At 38.1% G+C, this 20262-nt stretch overlaps 1 protein-coding gene and 1 long non-coding RNA gene across 2 annotated transcripts; one reads left to right on the top strand and one right to left on the bottom strand.

The window, feature by feature from the left end:
* Window positions 1-977: 977 nt before the first annotated feature.
* On the bottom strand, window positions 978-14238 carry LOC117280039 (uncharacterized). Its single transcript, XR_004510500.2, has 2 exons — window positions 13228-14238; window positions 978-1280 (listed from the first exon to the last, which is right to left on the bottom strand). It is a non-coding gene; the product is annotated as an uncharacterized lncRNA (long non-coding RNA).
* Window positions 14239-14673: 435 nt separating this feature from the next.
* LOC104110195 (disease resistance RPP8-like protein 3) lies at window positions 14674-18973 on the top strand. The gene is made up of 2 exons (XM_009619641.4): window positions 14674-15764; window positions 17367-18973. The coding sequence occupies exons 1-2, from the start codon at window positions 15059-15061 to the stop codon at window positions 18824-18826; spliced, it is 2166 nt and encodes a 721-aa protein (XP_009617936.3). The 5' UTR covers window positions 14674-15058; the 3' UTR covers window positions 18827-18973.
* The last annotated feature ends 1289 nt before the right edge of the window (window positions 18974-20262 follow it).

Raw genomic sequence — 20262 nt, 5'->3', positions numbered from 1 at the left:
ATCTACGGGCCTTGCCCTCCAACTGGAAAGTAGTGAAATCTACCCCATGGGACTCCAATATCATCATGTTGTGCAGTCTGTACCTGCACCGGTCAATAAAGTCCTGAGGATCCTCATTCCGCTCGCCCCCGAAGGTAGGAGGGTGTAGCCTAGTCCATCTGTCCAATAGATTCTACGGATCGCTGTCTGCAGCTGGTCTAGGCTCTGGTGCAGCTGTGGCAACTGGCTGGGCTCCACCCACAGGTAGTGTATCCGGAGTCTGGTATACTGCAGCTGCGTGCCCAGGAGCCTGAGCAGTAGGGGTCTATTCTCCCCCTCCCGCCTGAGATGTGGCTGGGTCTGCTAGAAATAAACAGCCTGAGTCATGGTGTCCATAAACCGCAGCATACAACCTATGACCTCCTGAAAGCCCGGTGCTGACTTGAAATCTACCGGGGTTGGCTCTGCGACAGGCACCTCACCCTGCTCCTCAATGATGGGATCCTCCACTGTATCTGCTGGTGGTGCTACTAGGGCAGCTCTGGGACACCCTCGTCCCCCACCTCGGGTCGGTGCCCTCCCCCGGCCTCTGCCTCGGCCTCTAGCAACGGGAGAAGCAGCTCTTCCCGGGTCTCGAACGTCCGTCGTACACGTCCTCACCATCTGTGAGAGAATGAGGAAAAGGAACTTAGTACACCATCAATTGCACGATAGGAGATGAATAAAGAGTAGTTTCCTAACACCCTATAGCCTCTCGAAGATAAGTACGGACGTCTCCGCACTGATCCGCAAGACTCTACTAGGTCTGCCCATAACTTGTGAGACCTACGTGAACCTAGTGCTCTGATACCATGTTGTGACCAACCAATTCCATCATAGGCCGTGATAGCGCCCAACACCATTGTTGGGCAAGCCAACACTGATCAAACTAATTGTTTCCCATTTAAATAAATTACTAGGTGGATAACATTTCCTCATTTTTTAAAAAGATTTAGAAATTTGCAAACGTGACATAATTAAAAGGAAACAAACAAGTACTAATCGTAATCATGTAAACAAATCCAAAATCATAATTCTACTAGTGTGTGTACCAAGACCTGGTATCACAAGTATGTGGGCAATCTAGTAGAATATACAAAAGAGTACTAGACTACTGTCTGAAAGGAAATAGACAGAAAAATAAAGCATAAGAGAGACTCCAGCTGCTGTAGAACGGCTCGGAAGGCAGCTCACCGTGAAGTCTCGAGAGGGGGATCAAAACTGCGTTACAGACTGGTAACCAGATGCACCTGCCTCATATCCTGTACATTTAAGTACAGAAGTGTAGCGTGAGTACATAAATAATATTTACCTAGTAAGTATCTAGTCTAACCTCAAAGAAGTAGTGACGAGGGGTCGACTCCGACACTTACTAGGGCCAATAACATGATAATATGAAATTCTAACTAAGCATAATATACAACAATAAGACTCAGAACAAGAAATAACTGAACAAGTTTTCACCATATTTAAGAGCTTAAATCACTTCATTCCTTTAAAACATATGATCACACAAAACAATGACTTTGTACCAAATATGAAAGGAACTTCATGTTCTATTATCACACACGAATACCACCGAGGATGTTCGGCCCGATCCAACATAAATGTAAATTATGCACTGCCGAGGGTCGAACGACGCAAACCATAGATGCATCTATTACCCTGCTCGCAAATAATACATGCGATGCGATCAAATATAAATTTATCAATAAGTCATAACCCTTTCTTGATTCTTTGCAAAATAAAGACAATTCGGCATGAAGCTTTTAAATCCTTAAAAATCCTCGACTTAGTTCCATTTGATACAGTTAACAAATATAATCAAATAACGGTGTCCACAAGCATGGTGTAAACCTAACACTACCCGGACATAAATAGGAATAGTAGCTACGTACGGACTCTCGTCACATCGTGCGTACGTAGCCCCTGCAATTAACAACACATATTAATTAAGTTCACCTATAAGGTAAGTTCCCTCTTACAAGGTTAGAAAAGAGACTTACCTCATCTCAAATCTTACTTCTCAATTCAAGAATGCGCTAAAACCTCCAAATTTAATGCCAAGCGACTCGGAACTAGCCAAATATTATATAAATCGATCAATCTATGCTCAAAAGTTCATATCTCCACTATTAAAGTGATTACCCAATCCAAATTGTAAGATTCCTAAAATTCACCCCCGGGCCCACACGCCCGTATTCCGAAAATGTTTGAAGAAAGTTGTTACCCATAACCTTAGGAACATAATATATGATTTTCACTAAGTTTCATGATCATTTTCGTGGTAAAATCTCTTCTTTTTTTTTATTTAGCCCTAGGTTTTTCAGCTAAACCCATGATTTCTACCAATTTTCATGTGGAAATCAACCCATAATATATGTACTAAACTCATATTTAATAGAAATTACTTACCTCACAAAGCTAGGTCACAATCCCCTCCTTAGAAGCTCTCAAATCGCCGATGAGTGGGAGAAAAATGTGATAAAAATGGCCTTAACCTATAATAAATAAGGCTCACTGCCTCCAGTGGTTTCCACACTTGCGATCATAGGGCCGCAAATGCTATCCCGCACCTACGGCAAGACCTTCACAGGTGCGCCTTTTCCACGCCTGGTCAGGCTTCACATCTGCGGACACTAGGAGCTGCATCTGCAAGCCCTTTCCGCTCTTGCGACAACAATGCCTGCACCTGCGGTCACGCAAGTGCGTAAATTCCTCCGCACCTGTGATGCCAGGCTTCCTTCGCATTTCCGCTTCTGCGGATCAAGGCTCACACCTGCGAGCTTGCACCTGCGGCTGGCCAAGCGCAGGGGCGGTTATGACAGAGCTGGAGCTTCAGTAGCTACTCCCAACTTCTAACTTAGTCTGAGCCTCGTCCGATTGACCCCCGGGGCCCCGCCCGAACATACCAAAAAGTTTGGAATCATAAAACGGACTCACTCAATCTCTCGGGACACCCTAAACAACATTAAAACTAAGAATCGCACCCCAATACCAATTGAATCAAACTTAAGAACTTCAAGTTCTTCAATTTAATTCTAATGTGCTGAAATGTACTTAAACTACTCGGAATGACACCAAACTTTGCGTGCAAGTCTCAAATGATATTACGAAACTATTCTTGGTCTCGAAATTCCATTTGGACCTCGATATCACCAAAACCCACTCCAAACCAAATTTAAAGAACTATTAAAACCTTCAAGAACCCACTTTCAATATTAGGTGCTGAAACGCTCCCAATTCATCCAAAAACCGATCTGAACATACGCCCAAGTCCAAAATCATCATACGAACCTATTGGAACTGCCAAATCCCGATTACGAGCTCGTTTACTCAAAATGTTAACCAAAGTCAAACTTGGCCTTTTATGCCAACCTTAAGGAACCAAATGTTCCGATTTCAACCTGAACCCTTCCAAATCCCGAACTAACCATCCCCGCAAGTCATAAAACAGTAAAAGCATGTATGGGAAGTCTTATTTAGGGGAACGGGGTTCTAAAAAGAAAATCAACCGATCGGTCCATTACACATAGGTTCTACAAGTCTAGTTGAGTCTTCCAGATTAGTACGGAGATGTCTGTACTTATCTTCGAGAGGCTACAGAACTGTTAGGAAATTTCCACTTCTTTTATTCCTATCGTGCAGATTTGTTGATTGTGGAATTTGAGCCTTTGTATCTCTATTCTCTCATAGATGGTGAGGATACGTGCTACCGGGTTAGCTGAGCAGGCATCCGCACATACTGCTAGGGCTGCAATAGGCCGGGGCCGATGAAGGGCACGTGTCGCGACTAGAGCACCTGTTAGAGCAGCAGTTGAGGAGCCGCCAGTAGCTCCAATTGGGGGACAGGTACCAGAAGCACGTGTTGTTACCCCCGGACTTCAGGAGACTTTAGCACAGTTCTTGAATATGTTTGGTACATTAACTCGGGCGGGATTGATCTCTGTTGCACCAAATATTTCACAGATTGGGGGAGTAACTCAGACTCCTACTGCCCGTACTCCATAGCAACAAGTTCATATTGATCAGGTTCCGGGTGTAGTACCGGTATAGCCTGTTATTCCGCTTCAGCCTGAGGTCAGGCCAGAGGCATCAGAAGAAGAACAAAATAGACTTGAGAGGTTTAAGAGGTATAGTCCCCCTACTTTCAGTGGCACAGCTACAAAGAATTCCCAAGGATTTCTAGAAAAGTGTTACTGTATTCTCCGCACTATGGGTATAGTAGAAGTGAGCGGAGTTGCCTTTACTATATTTTAGCTGTCAGGTGCAGCGTATCAGTTGTGGCAAATCTATGAAGAAGGTAGACCAGCCGATGCAACACCACCAACTTGGGCTCAATTTTCGGAAATGTTATTGAAAACGTTTGTTCCCTAGACCCTACGAGATGCATGGCGCATAGAGTTTGAATAGTTGTATCAGGGTACTATGACAGTGTCAGAATATGCTATCAGGTTCAGTGAATTAGCCCGTCATGCACCTATCTTGGTTCCTACAGTCAGAGAGCGGGTCTGCAGATTCATTGAGGGGCTCGATTATGATCTTAAAATATGCATGGCTCGAGAGATGCAAATTGATACTCCATTTCAACAAGTAGTGGAGACTGCGAGGAGGATTGAGAGTGTTCTAGGTGAGGAAAGGGAGTCAAAGGAGGCCAAAAGGTCTCGAAGCTCTGAAGGGTTCAGTGGATTTCACTCTTCAGCTATGACCCATTATGGCGGAGGCTCGAGCACTCGGCCAGCTCAGTCCGCACTTCAGGTTACTCGGGGTGCTCCGGTAAGTTCTTATAGTACACCACCGACACGAGATTCTTACAATGGTTATTTCAGTTATCCAGCACAGACTCAGTACGAGCAGTCACGACCTCAGAAGGGTTGTTATGAGTGTGGCGATATTAGGCACATCATGAGAGATTGTGTACCAGACTTGGGAGAGGCAAATTTCGTCAAAACATTCAGGCTACATGCTTTATTCCAGTTAATATTCCACGTGCACAGCCAGTTAGAGGTGGAGGACAGGCGGGTAGAGGGCTCCCTAGAGGGGGAGGCCTAGCCCGTTGATATATTTGTTATGGTGTGGCTGATGCCACTACACCAGATGGTGCCATTACTGGTATGATCCCAATTTGTTATAAAAAGATATTTTTCCTTAATTTGATCCAGTTCTGAATATTGAGGCGAGTCCTCCTATTATGCTCCGCTTATGGATAAGCTTCGTAATTTTGTGAGCCACTTATATGTTTATTCCTATTTGGGAGATTTGGATGTTATCCCGTGTCTATCATTTTTATTTTGTACACTACTGAGGGCTATAAGTCCAAAAGTGACTTTATATTACTCACTACAGTGGGTTTTGATGTGATTTCGGAATAATTGATCTCAATTTTATGAATTATATGCCCTATTGGTATTGGGGTTCATTATGTGTTGTGGAAATTGTTTACGAAATTCATTAAAAAGAATAAATAAAGGAAATTAAAGATTTCAGTTGGCACAATATGCAAAATACTTGTGATACAGAGTTGAAGACCAGATCCTCGCATTTTTATATGATATGAAATATTTAAAATGGGCTACAAGCCGCGGTGGAAGTTACATAAGGACGAGATCCTTGTGGAAAATAAATTGAGTTTAATTTCTCCCTTTATGAAATTTAAATTTGTACTATAATATTAATAGGGAGTCATGCCCGTTAGGCTTATTCGATACTTCTTGTATGTGTTTCTGTGCACATTTAACCATATTCGTGCTGTAAATATTGAGTTTTAGCCTATAAGGTAAGTGCCCAAGTGGCATTAAATGCGACTCGTTAATTCGGATAAATAATTAAGAGGTCTTCATGCCTCGCATGTTGCTGTCAGTGCTGCGAAAATTTTAAATGAGATTTTTGGTTAATATGATATTAATTGAGGATGTTGGAATTAATTATAAACAACTATTATGACCAGAGATGTGGTTATGGGAATATGTATGATGTGTGTGTGAACACGAAATTTGCTACAGCCAGTGGAGACTAACACGGTGTGTTAATATGAAAAATCAGGCATTTGAAATTGATTGGAGAGTAAGGAATTGGCTTTAAAGCTTATAAGTATGGATAAAAGAAACAATATCTACTGAGACGGTGTTGTCGGGCCCTTGTTAGATTTACGGTGACTTAGAATCACCCGTGAGTATGTGTGCAATAATGCACTTAGTAATTTAAAGTCCTCAGAAAGATTCCTGGCACGTTCGAGGATGAACGTGTGTTTCAGAGGGGGAAAATATAACGACCCAACTTGTCATTTTGAGAATTAACGTCCCCTTCAGCGATTTAAGGTCTCGAGCAGCTTCACAATATGTATTATGACCCACGTGTGTGGTCGAGATTGGTTTTCGAAAGATTCAGAATTTAATTAAAAGAACAATTCTTATTTTGAAGCTTAAAATGAAAATAGTTGACTAGAGTTTGACTTTTAAGAATGGATTTTTGATGATGTCAAGAGCTTCGTATGGCGATTTCGGACCTAGCATGTGTCCGGATTTGGATTTGGAAGTCTGTGGGACAATTCAACGCATTATGGTGAAAGTTGGAAAAATAGAAGGTTTTTGGAGAGTTCGACCGAAGGTTGAATCTTTGCTAACGAGGTCAAAATTCGATTCAAAAAATTGGAACAACTCCATTATATTATTAAAGACTCGTGTGCAAAATTTGAAGTCATTCCAGATTGATTTAATACGTTTCAGTGCAAATTATAGAATTTGGAAATTTCATAACTCATAATTCGATTCGAGGCGCGATTCGTAGTTTCGGCATTGTTTGATGTGATTTGAAGCCTCGACTAAGTTTGTATCATGTTTTGGGACTTGTTGGTATGATTTGACGGGGTCCTGAGGGGCTTGGGTGTAGTTTTGGATCATTGGTTAAGAGATTAGTAACGTTAAGAAATTTGAGAGTTTGACCATGGTCAATATCAGGTCAATACGATCTTTTTTCAGTGTTTTGAGTACACGATCAGGTCCGTAGCGTGTTTTATGATTGAAATTCATATATGGTTTGTGTCCGGAAGATTCTAGATTAGTTTCGGGGTGGTTTTAGATCATTTCGGAGAAATTTGGGTTTTGCTGATTTCTGGTGTGGCACTATTCATTCGCAATTGCGAACACTGTTCATCCACAATTGCTAACACTGTTCATCGCAATTATGAACACTATTCATGGGAGGTTACTGTTCATTCGCAAATGCGAACCTGGGCAGAAACTTAAGGATTGAAATTTTGTCATTTCTTCATTTTCGATTGGGATTTTTGGAGCTCAGTTTTTGGGCGATTTTGAGGATTTCTTCACGACTTCGACTGTGGTAAGTGTTCTATATCCGAAAGTAATTATATTTCATGAATCTGTGGTTATATTCATCGTTTAATTCGAGTTTTAATGGAGGAAATTGGAATTTTTGTAAAACTTTTCAAAAACAAAAATTCAAGATTTGGAGGACGATTTATTATTGGAATTCGATAAAATTGGTAAGGTTGAACTCGTATCGGAATGGGTGCTCAGATTGCGCAACAATTTTGCCGGGTTCCGAGAGGTGAGCCCCGCGTTGACTTTTGGTTGACTTTTTACAATAAAATTTTAAGTCGACGTTTTATTATCCGAAATTATTTACGATGAATTTTAATGAAGTTATACAATTAATTTGGATAGATTTGAGCTGTCCGAAGGTCAATTCAAGAAAGAAGGCGATTTTGGAATATCGCCATAACTTCAAAAAGGTAAGTATCTTGCCTATCCTTGAGTGAGGGAATCACCCCTTAGGCATCGAGTCTTATGTGCCTTTTGTGAAATTTGAAAAGTCGTGTACGTGAGATGACGAGTACATACTCGGGCTTATATGTGCAAATTTTATTGGTTTAAACTCTTAGGCATTTTATGTAGTAAAATGGATAATTGTTGGCATTTATTAAATCCTCTATTTGCAGTACCTCAACCCTTGTTGTCGAATTTGTTTTTATATCATAATTTGGTGTAATTGTCACTTGAATTTTTATTTGAATTCCGTGTGTTTGTTGATTTATATTTTCTGAAAATAATTATATTATGAATTTTTCATATGCAAATAATGAATTAAATAAGTTTAAACTGAGGCGTTAATATAATTATCAAGAATTTGGATTAATAAAGGTGTTGCCCTATACGGAGTATTTTCCATCTCGGTTGATTGTTTTGAAGTTTTATATACGTTGTGTGGAGCCTTGGGCTATTTTTGAGAAATTTATTGATTTTACTATATAATTGGAATTGGTTGTGGTCATTGAGAAAATTGTGATAGGAATTGATTATGTTATGTTGTCGTGATAATATTCCGTGTAAATTGTTATGTGATTTGAGTTATTATTATGAGGATATATGGGTGTCATTTCATTGTTGATATTATGTGGGTATAAGGGTGGCATTTCACTGTGGTTATGTGTGTTGGGATATTGTTTGGACGGAGTGATAAGGGTGGCTATTGATATTGTCAGGACGGAGGGATAAGGGAGGCTATTATAGGAGTGATAAGGATGGTTATAGGAAAGATAAGAGTGGCTATTGTTAGGGATGATATGTGATAATATGGAGTTATTGTGTTGGTAATTTTTATATGATGATGTGGGGTTATTGTATTGGTAATTTTCATATGATGTTGTGATTTTTCTTGCGTTTATTTTTGTATCTTGTGCAATTTCTCTTGTTATTTAGGTAAACTTGATAATAGTTTGATCTATGATGAAATTGGGAGCTTGCGGCTATTGCCAGGCGGATTATGAAATAAAATGTGGGCACAAGGTGTCGTGAGTAAATAATGATGATATTGGCACGTGAATTGTCCGTGCAGTTGTGATATGAAAATATGGGCACGAGGTGTCGTGAGTAAATGATGATGATATTGGCACGTGAGTTGTTTGTGCGGTTGTGATAGAGAAATTGGCACGAGGTGCCGTGAAAATATGAAAGTGAGTTAAGACCCGTATTTTATTATATTTGAAAGAGATTTATTTGAAAGATTTATATTGAGAAGATATTTATTTGAAGGAATTATATTTGAAAGAGATTTATTTGAAAGAATTATATTTGAAAGATATTTATTTTAAGGGAGTATATTCGAAATATATTTATTGAAAAGTATTATATCCCGGATATTATTATTTGAAAAACATATAGGCGAAAGATTTATATTTGAAGGACTTGATTAATTGGTTGTACTTATATTCATTATTTGTTGAGCAATATTATAGTGTTCTTGTTGTCGTGCTGTGTATATCACTGGTTGATTATTGTTGCCATCATTGTTATTTATTTTCTATTATTTTTGTATACTATATTGCACAAGTTATTAGACTACTGAGTGTTTTGACTGTACCTCATCACTACTCCACTGAGGTTAGTCTTGATACTTACTGGGTATCGACTGTGGTGTACTCATACTACACTTCTGCACATTTTTGTGCAGAGCCAAGTATTGGAGATATAGTACTCGGCCAGAGTTAGAGTGTGATCGCAAGGATTCAAGGTAGAGCTTATTGGTCATCACAGTCCCTTGGAGTCTTTCCATTTTTATTGTACTGTTAATTATTAATCAAACAGTATTGAGTATTCGATCTTTGAGATCATTTCATGTATTCAGTTAGAGTTCGTGACTTAGTATTAACAGTCTTGGGAGGTTGTTTGTAATTATTTCCGTTGTTGGTATTGAAACTAGTATTTAATTATATGTTTTTAAAAAAATTGGATTGAATTGTAATTATAATCGGCTTACGTAGTCTTAGAGACTACATGCCATCACGACGCCTATGATGGAATTTTGGGCCGTGACACTTTCATTAGTTAAAATGATTGATAATTGACCTTGAATGTAAGTCGACAATATAAATGTACACTTACGTATAATAAGGTTGGACTTCGGGATAATTTAGTAGAACATGTGTTGTAGCTAACTTTAGCTCCATCTCAATCAAACATCGTGTTGGACTACGTTTTGGCCGTCTTTTCCAGGTTGATTGAATATGAAAAAGGGTGGTGCCAATGGATCGGTATTGCCACCATCATCATGCCGATCAGGTCTATTTATTAAACAAGGTACATCATGTTCAAAATAATATAAACAGAAATAAGAAGTTTCTCTAGCCAGATATGCCTGACATATCGATCCCTCAATCCTTAATCTATTTTTTACGGTCCGCTTACATTTTTCAATCATCCTACATAGCACGATTTTAAGATGAAATAATGTTTAACTAAAACATATAAGGATAATTGATTAAAGATAATTACCTCTCGAAGGTAAATATCCATGTACATTGAATTGGCCCTCTTAGTAGTACCTCTTGCGCAATGTTAATTGGAAGATGTTCCATGACATCGAAAACACCTAGTGGGAAAACTTTTTCCAACTTGTTTAACGTTAAGCGAATGTTACAATCCATGTAAGCTAGGTTCTCCGCCCTGTATGTGTTAGAGAACAACTCCTTGAAAAATAAGCATATCTCTGTGATGGGCTTCCATATTCTATCAGGTAAAGCATTGGATGCAATAGGCATCAAAGATTCCATGAAAATGTGACAATCGTGACTTTTCATAAACGTCAACTTCCCTTATTTCATGTCATCACACCTAGATAAGTTTGATGCATACCCATCAGGCATCCTCAAATTATTAACCCAATAATAAATCTCTCTTCTCCCATCCAAAGTGAATGTGTAACTGACATTAGGCTTCTGAATCTTGTTGTTCAAGTATGTCAAGTACAACTCAGCTCGCCTACAGTATTCTTTCAAATCCATCATAACCTTCAAGTTATCCTTTGTCTTGTTGCTTACATTCATCACAATATTAAATAAGTTATCAAAAATATTCTTCTCTATATGCATGACATCAAGATTATGCCGAAGAAGATTGTGCTTTCACTAAGGTAACTCCCAAAATATGTTTTGTTTTATCAAGTTGTGTGTTACACCATATCACGGTATCTTATTAGGCAATGGATACTTTGTTATCTTAAGTAAATTCCTAACTCTATTCCAAATCTCTTGAGGCGATAAGACATGCGGTGGCTCCTCAAAATTAGTTTTGTTATTCATAAATGCACTAGTATTTCTCCTAACCTCATGATCCATTGGCAAGAAGCGGCAATGAAAGTCAAACCATGTGTTCTTGCCTTCATATTTCAAAGTGAATGCCTTTGTGTCTTCCATACAAGTCGGGCAACCTAACTTTCCGTCAATTGATCACCCAGACATCATTCCATAAATAGAAAAATTATTTATAGTCCATATCAAAGCAGCATAGAGTCTGGAGTTTTGCTTAGTTAATACATCATAAGTTTCCACACATTGATGTTACAATAACTTCAACTCATCAATTAGGGGATGCATGTATATATTAATATTTTTGGATTGCGTGGACCAGGAACAATACAAGTTAGAGATAAATATTGACTTGTCATACATAATTCAGGCGGCAAATTATACGGCGTAACAAACACTGGCCAACATGAATATGATGCAACAGACACTGCAAATGGAATGAATCCATCAGCACATAATCCCAACCTAATATTTTTTGGTTCACCGACAAAGTCTGGGAACACCCTATCAAAATGCTTCTATGCTTCTCCATCTGACGGATGACATAGCACACCAACTGGCCTTCTATATTCATAATGCCATGTCACATGAGGAGCAGAACTCATTGATGCATACAACCTCTTTAACCTTGGTATAATGGGTAAGTAGTGCATCGCCTTCACTGGAACCTTGTTTTGTTTAGCACTTATGACTTCTTTGTAATGCGGATGGTTACAAAATTTATAATTTTCTAAAGTTGCATCATCCTTATAGAATAACATGCAACATTTCTCACAACTATCAATCCTCTCCGATGAAAGACCCAACTTGGAAATCAATTTCTTTGTCATATAAAAATCTTTGGGAAAGTCAATCTTGGTGGGATTAAATTCATTCATAAGGCCAATGATAGAATCCATGCCCGTTTGAGAAATAGAATTATCTGATTTAATACTTAATAATCTAACTACAACAAACAACTTGGAATGCAATGTGCCTTTATAAAGCAGACAACTAGCTTCCTCTAACTGTTTGAAGAATCTCCTAGCCTTATCATTTGGTTCAGATTGAGCACTAGGGAACATCTCAAAAGCATCCCTCATCATTTTATTAAATCTAGAACTTTTAATATTAATATTCTCTGCTATGGGACTATCTTCTTCCCCACCAAAAGAGTTCTGAAAATGAACATCATCTACACTAGCATGACTCTCCTCATGAAAAATCCAAATATAATAATTTTCCATAAACCCCTTCTTATATAAATGAATATTAACAATATCGGGGCCCAATAACTTAAGACACTTGCATTTCACACAGGGGCACCTAATCGTCCTTTCGATAAGGAAATCATCAAGTGTCTTTGCCTTAGCAATAAAGCTAGCAACTCCTTCTATAACTTCATCTCGCAACCCCGTACGATTTGGATGTTTCCTATCATACATCCATCTACGATACCCAAATTTCATCTACACATAGAAGAGAATTAGAACTTGAAATATATCTATGTTATTTACACTAACTAATAAATTTTATTATATTCTTCAAAGGTTACTTATCTAAATAGTTTAATTATATATTTTAGGGTAATATAATATTTATCCATCTTATACTGTAATCTAAAAAAGTTTTTGCATTTATCCAAATTCATTAGTAAACTAAATGGCAACAATTAGAGTTAAACATTATATTCAAGAAACCTTAAAATTAATTCAATTTCAAACTAATAAATTTATTATATTTAATAAACTTTAATTTTACAACCATTTCAGATGTTTACTCACTATTTTTAAAATTATACTAGCTACATCACATTTTATAAGTTTACCCACTGGGCTTCGTTGTTATCAAACAAAAGGAATAGTCGTAATTAACAAATATTTAAACTATTTCAACATATAAAAATTAAGAAATCATATAAAAATTAAGGCATTTAATATAAATAGCATAATTGTTTAATATAACAAGTAAAAGGAATTCAAATATTTAGGATATATAATAACAATTATGCAAAACAAATTGACTAATCTACAAGAATAATTTAATAATTTACCAACTAATGTCTAACAATTCAACTAATTTTCCTAGCAATTAAGCCATAGAACAATTTTCAAAAAATTAAATCTAACCTTGCTATGAAGAAATCTACGGCTGGATGAGGTGAAGATGGTAGGGGCCGCTACAACTAAAAGCTTCTGGAGATGCTGGCCGCTACAAGAAAATAGTTAGGGTTCCGCGGCACGAGAGAGAAGAAGAAGAAGAAGAAGAAGAAGAAGAAGAAGAAGAAGAAGAGAGGAGGAGAAAGAGTTATACCTTGGAGAAGGGGGATGGTGGAAGTGTGGAGAAGCTCAAATTTTTCAACGGGGCGGAGAAAAAATGAGAGGAGGAAAAAGAAGAAAGAGAGGAAGAGAATAGAAGAGAGACGAGGAGGGTTTTTTTTAAAAACCATTTTCGACCTATTCGGTCGGAAACATAAAATAATATATAATTTTAAAAAATGTTTCTGATCGATTTGGTCGGTTAAAGCACTGACAAGTCAGGCTTTGGTATTCACAACATTTTTCGACCATATCGGTCGGAATATTAAAAAAAATAGTTTTTTATTTTATTTTTTTTCCGATCGAGTCAATCGAAAACCTAAATCTAGTCAAACTCCGAAATTTTAACTTTTATTGACCGATTGAATCGGTCCAAATTTAATTCCCGCTTTTGCGGCAAAATTAGCGACCAAAATTGTCGGTACAAGGTCGAAATATATTAAGAAAAAAATTATTTTTTTTGGCTATTTCCGATTGAAACGGTTGCAAATTTCCGACCTCTTTTTTAACTCAAAAATTTTCAGTCGGAATTTTGACATTTTTAGTAGTGAACGGGCAGCACATGAGAAGCTTAACCTTTGAGGCAAGCTTCGACCACGTGATCGTGCTAGAAAACCTAGAATAAGAGAAGGATGGCTTGTAGTCAGGTGGGACTATAGGCGCCTCACGAGCTATTTGAGTGCCGCTTACAGTTTGGAGGAGTCGGCCCGTGATAGTAATCATGCCACCGTTGGAAGAGTATTTTTCTAGAGAAAGAATATTTAGTTCTTTACTAGCTTAGATTTCTTGGACAATAGAGGTGGGCAAGGGCGGGAGTGCGCATGTGTGTGTGTGTGGGGGGGGGGGGGGGGGGCAGGGATTGGGTAGAAGTGGGTGTGCGTGGGGAGGATTTAAACCATCAATTAGAAAGTTTCAGAAAATATTTTTGCACTCCTTTGTAGCGAAGTTATTTTTTTGAAATTAGAAAAAGATGAGTGAAATATTTTCTCCAATATATAAGCAAACCAAACCGAGAAAAGTAGAAAATATCTCCACACCAAACACACCGTAGTAGCTCTCGATTTGGTCAACTAATAAGTGAACCGCATTTTCTTTTTCTTTTTTCGATTTCTTTTTCTTCCTTTCGTTGTTAATCTAGACATGGGCTTTTGTCTTTAGTTAATGCACATGCCAGCGGAGGGTGATACTGCGAGAAGAATTACTAAATTTATTTCTAAATTTAAAAATATATTATTTATTTTAAAATAGACTAAAAAGGACAATTAACAAAGAAATGGAGCTAGTACTTAATTTATGAGCAGCCAGCAAGTAGAATCATGAACTGAACTGAACCAAGAGTTGACCACGATGTCGGAGCTAGTGCTCCGGTTAGCCGCGGAAAGGCTTCAGAGTTTAGTGTTGGCAGATCAAGAAACTGCACCGTTGAATCGATCAGCTAGCGGACATTTATATGCCATACTAGGAGAGCTAAAGCGGATGCAAGTTTGGTTGAAAGGGAAAACACAACACGATGACAGAGTAAGGAAAATTGAAGAGCTTGATTATCAAATCGAGGATGTTATTGAAACTTATCGTGTTTTTTTGAAGATCAAGAAGAAGCTTATCAAACATAGAGATATTTAACGGTATCAAAATTATATGTATGAGATACGCTTTGATTCCTTTCGCTCTCCGGAAGATCAAATCTGATATTGCGAGCATCATCAAGGAAATCGAAGAAGCAGTTCCTGTAGCAGATAGCTTCGAAAATCAAGGTCCGACGAGAAGCTCTCGTGCTGTGTACAGCAGTCTATTTGGGCTTAAAGAAGACCAAAAGCGAGTGCGTCAAGTTATATTATCTGGAACAGGGTCCAACATCCCTGAGTCATCCTCCCAAATTGGGGTCCCCGTCATCCCAATATGTGGAGCTGTTGGCTCGGGCAAGACTACTCTTGCTAAAAGAATACTATACGAGGACCCAATCGTTACTAAGGAGTTTAACACTCGCATCTGGGTTAATGTTTCCGAAAAGTTTGAAATCAGAGACATACTTAGACAAGTACTTGTTTCTTGTCATGGGTGGATGAAGCACATGTTTTACAGCTCCGAAGAACAACTGCTTGAACGAATAGAGGAAAGACTTAAATCTCAGAGGACCCTAATTGTCCTGGATGATATACGGTCAATAGAAGCTTGGGAAACCGTGTGTAAAACATTTCCAAAATTAGACAAACGTAGCATTGTACTGGTAACCACCCGGGTAGGATATGTAGCGGAATACATATGTAGAAACGAGTTTGTGCATACAATGACGCCCTTGAACGAGGAGGCTTTGTTTAGGGAGGCTCTCCCTCCCCGGGCGGATACAGGTCTGTTATTTTTCCTAGTCCAAACTTGTTTCAAATTACCCTTACCTTTAATTTAATGTATACGATATTTGGTATGATCATACAAGTCTTTTATTTTATTTTTTTTGAAAATTATTACTTAGTTTCCGGTGATCTATATTTTATCTAGCTAAGCTCACTGCCTCAAAATCTCCACGTGCCCGTCCAACTAGTGGCGGAGCCAGAATTTCCGTTAAGAGGTTAAATTATATAAAAGTAAACATACCAGAAAATTAAGGGGAATTAATACATAATATATATACATATAATTTTTTTTACCTGCCTACACAGTCTATTTTTCCCGCACATGCCTTTCTATAAGATGGCTCCGCCACTGCGTCCAACAAGCAGGATTTTTAGGGATGAAGCAACTGCATCCACAGACCACCCTTTGATTTGCTGCAATCACGGTCTTATTTCATTTGAAATTCCTTTACGTTTTCGGCTGCTCTGCCTCCATACCCCACAAGGGGCGCTTCCACCTTTGACCCCGCATTGGGACAAAGGAACAACGTCGAGGCAACAACTAACACACCGTCGCGAACACCAGCACCATCGATCCCATCTATATTCAGTTCAATCCCAATTATCCATTCAACACACTTTAACATACATGAATATTATTCTTTGGTCTTGAATTCTCAAGTAATAGCAGAATACTAAGCTGGTTTGTTCTTATTCTACATTAAAGATAAAAACTTCTTGTGAGCTAGCACAAAATTATTGGTTCACCTATCTTAGATATAAGTATTCCTGTTATGTTATTTCTTTTGAAACTTTTTGGCATTGCTTACAATAATATACTACTCCATAATGATGACTTTCAGTTATTCTGGATACAAGTATTAAGTTAAAGTCTTACACATTGCTTTCTGTCTTCAGTTTACTTTTCTAGATTAATATCCTTAATACTTTCTGACTCTTACAAGAAAGTACGAGCTGTACACATTTTTCCAGCAAGGCAATTAATCAATATATAGTTGTAGGAATAAGTTTATTTGCTCCTGCTACTCTACCTGCCAGCTTCTTCATCTTCCCCTCAAGAAACAGATGAAGCAAATCTATACTTATAACTTCAAGCTGTTACCACTGCCGCAAGCTTAACTTCGTGTATGTTAATATCTACTCCATCTGTCCCAATTTGTGTGATACTTTTCTTTTACGAGATTCAAACTTCTTAATTTTGATCATGCATTTAAACATAGAGGATTTTAGTTTTTCGAGATAAATTTTATATATTTGGGAACTACGTAAAAAGTACTATAAGTCGTAACAATTAATAATTTAAAATATTTAAAAGACATATGAAAAGTTTACGATCAAAAAATAATTTGTTTGACTCTCGGAAAAAAAGAGAACGCATGTTGGTCTTGAGATCTCTTGGCAGGTATATATGGAAAAATATTCAGCTCTATCAACCACCACTCTTTATGACATTTTGATAATTCTGGTGGTGTAAAAATAAGTGTATATGTCAGTGCATGAAACATTAAACTCATTCTGTTACGAAAATAGGAAGACAGACATTACAAGTGATTTTCATGTAATTGAGATTTTTTCTATTGTCTGAATTCTGTTGTACAGTTTATAATGAGTTACCAGACCACTTGAAACCATGCTTTGTGTACTTGGGTCATTTCCTGGAAGATCAAGAGATAGATCCCGAGAAGCTGTCCCATTTGTGGATGATTGAAGGCTTATTATCAACTGGAGAAAGCGCTAGAGGGGAGAGCACGATGGAAATGACAGAGCGATATCTCAGAGAATTGACACTTAAGGGCATAGTAAAGGTGCAAGCAGAGGAAGTTCCCACTACTAAGAAATTCAAAGCTTGCTGCATTGTTCAAGGAATAGAAAACTTCTGTGTTTCAAATTGTGAACAAAAACGTTTTCTCAAAATCATAGATTTAAGAGAAAAGGACTATTCGCTCTCATCAATTGATGAGCCACGTCGACTTGTGATATATCTGGGCAATCATAGAGTTGATATTGAGCCTAAAGTTGCTAAAATTATTCGGAGTCTTCGAGTGGTTCTTGGAAACATGCAGCAAATAGAAAATGAATTTATCTGGCCGAATGAAATGCTTAACCTCGAGGAGTTCAGAGTACTCAGAATTCTTGATTTCAATGGGATTGATTTTCGAGGCCAGAAACTACCAACAGGTATATTTAATCTTGAACTCTTGAGGTATCTGAGCTTCAAAGGATGTGTCCTAGAGGAGTTGCCATCTTCTATTAGCAAGTTGTCCTACATGCAAGTTCTTGATTTGAGAGTGAAAGAATTAATTGAAATAAAAATTCCAAACGTCCTAGGGAACATGAGGAGGCTGAACCATTTATATCTTCCACTAAAGTTTGTAACTCAAAATGGTAAAAAACTGGGACTCAATAGCTTGACTGAACTTGCAACACTCGAAAACTTCAATACGAGGTTGTGCAAAGCTGACGATATCTTTAAGCTTCTTAAACTCCGGTATTTGGGAGCAAAGGTGGAAGGAGATTTTGACGATTTGGTGTCAATCACCAATTACATGAAAACAACATTAAGCAACTTTCTGCATTCCACCGTTGATGTCATTGATTTTGATTGCTACGCGGAGGAAAGGCATTCAGTTCTTAGAGAATTGTTTCAGTGTCAAGCTGCTCGCATCTTGCGTTTTAAGGGACATATTGGCCGCCTACCATCATCTGATGAAATCTCGCCAAGTTTTACTCAGTTAGTTCTCAATAAATCTCATCTCAATGAAAGTTCCATGCCAACCTTGGAAAAGCTTCCTAATTTAGGGGTGCTTGTCCTGTCTGATGATGCTTATATTGCGAAGAAAATCATCTTCTCTGATTCAGGTTTCCCTAAGCTCAAACGTTTAGAACTCTTGAATTTGTGCTTCCTGGAGATATTTGAGGTGAAAAATACGGCCATGCCTATACTTTGCAGCTTAGAAATCAGGAACTGTGAGAAACTTGAAAGCCTCCCTGATTGTCTGGATATCCGTGCTTCCAACCATTTCTTGAGTATCATTTGGCCTGAAAAGGGAAGGCAGTGAAACTCCCTTAATAGTGAGGTATCCATGAAACGATGCTTTCTAATACACTTTTATCTTTTGGCATTGAAAGTGAGACTTGTTATTATGCTTCTCTTTTCAGCTACACTGGTTAATTCAACGTTTTCAATATGATTGTTGCTTGAGATAGTAAGCTTTTCCAGGATCACTTTATCGATTTTGAAGATTTAAGCCATCATTTCCTATCACATTTTATGGAAAAAGAAATGCATCGACGTTACAACTTACATTTTTCATTGTATACAATTCGGCCAAAACATACAATTTGCATATAATGTGCAGTTATGTTGTATGTCATTAGTACATATTTTGTATATTTCATGTATATCCCTGTATGTCCAGTAATACATTGGACATACAAATAACATACATACAACAAAATGTTCTTTCTCCTCTTCGAGTTTCAATCTGAAATTCCAATTAAAACCAATAATATATTTACCAAACTCTCTCACAATTGATATATAAACTCCAAAAGAGATTTTCAATCTTTTGCAACAAGACTCAATCCAAATTAATTATAAAAAAACTTATTTTCGGTGTAGATAAATTTAGTTTGATTATAAGGAGCGATTTTAATCCAAAGTACAAGACTAAAGATAGATATATAGTTTGTATGTGCCTTTAAACTTGTGGCAACTTCTTCACTTCTATAGCGGGCTTGTCTTGACTTTGCAATGTCGGCACTTGCAACAACACATAGCTGCGCACCGCGTGTTGGGGCTATTGCTGGTGCGAATCGGCGAGGCAAGTGTATGTATGGCCCATAAGTGGTGTTCGGCTTGTGTGGCTAGGTTGGATCCCTGCTTGAGCATGGACGTCATATTTCGCATGCCATCTCAGTCATGGCACAAACGCAAATTAGGCTTGTTCGGTGTCGGTTTTCTGTGTTGCATACCTAATGCCCAGGCATTATCATGTACAGTTGGTTGCCTTTTTCCCCTTGTGCTCCACATGCGGGGTGAACCAAAAGCTGCAGTTGTGTCCCACAGCGTCCTTGCGTTGTCGTGCGATGACTTGGTCCATGACTAGTATGCTCGAAGTTTCGAATTCGGTAAACACAATGGGCATGAGGTCTTCATTGGCTCCTATTTGTCCAAAGAATGCTCCTTATGTATGACGGTCGAGCTCGTCTTGGAGTTGGTCGTGCCCTTTGGGTTGGCCATACTCAGGCGACGCCGACATCAATGAGGAATACTACCTGGTTGATCCTGCCAGTAGTCATATGCTACTTTCAAAGATTAAGCCATGCATATATAAGTATGAACAAATTCGGACTGTAAAATTGTGAATGGCTCATTAAATCAATTTTATTTTGTTTGATGGTATCTACTACTCGGATAAACGTAGTAATTCTAGAGCTAATACGTGCAACAAACCCTGACTTCTGGAAGGGATAAATTTATTAGATAAATGTC

This window comes from Nicotiana tomentosiformis, chromosome 9 (genome assembly GCF_000390325.3).
Source record: "Nicotiana tomentosiformis chromosome 9, ASM39032v3, whole genome shotgun sequence".
Taxonomy (NCBI): Eukaryota; Viridiplantae; Streptophyta; class Magnoliopsida; order Solanales; family Solanaceae; genus Nicotiana; species Nicotiana tomentosiformis.
The sequence above is the reverse complement of the archived record's forward strand: the minus strand, read 5'-3'. Positions and strand labels throughout refer to the sequence as shown.

Excerpts from the sequence above, each read along its gene's own strand:
- LOC104110195 (XM_009619641.4), top strand. The coding sequence starts at position 15,059 with ATGAGATACGCTTTGATTCCTTTCGCTCTCCGGAAGATCAAATCTGAT. Across the intron at positions 15,765-17,366 it reads CCCTCCCCGGGCGGATACAG|TTTATAATGAGTTACCAGAC; the intron begins GTCTGTTATTTT and ends TCTGTTGTACAG.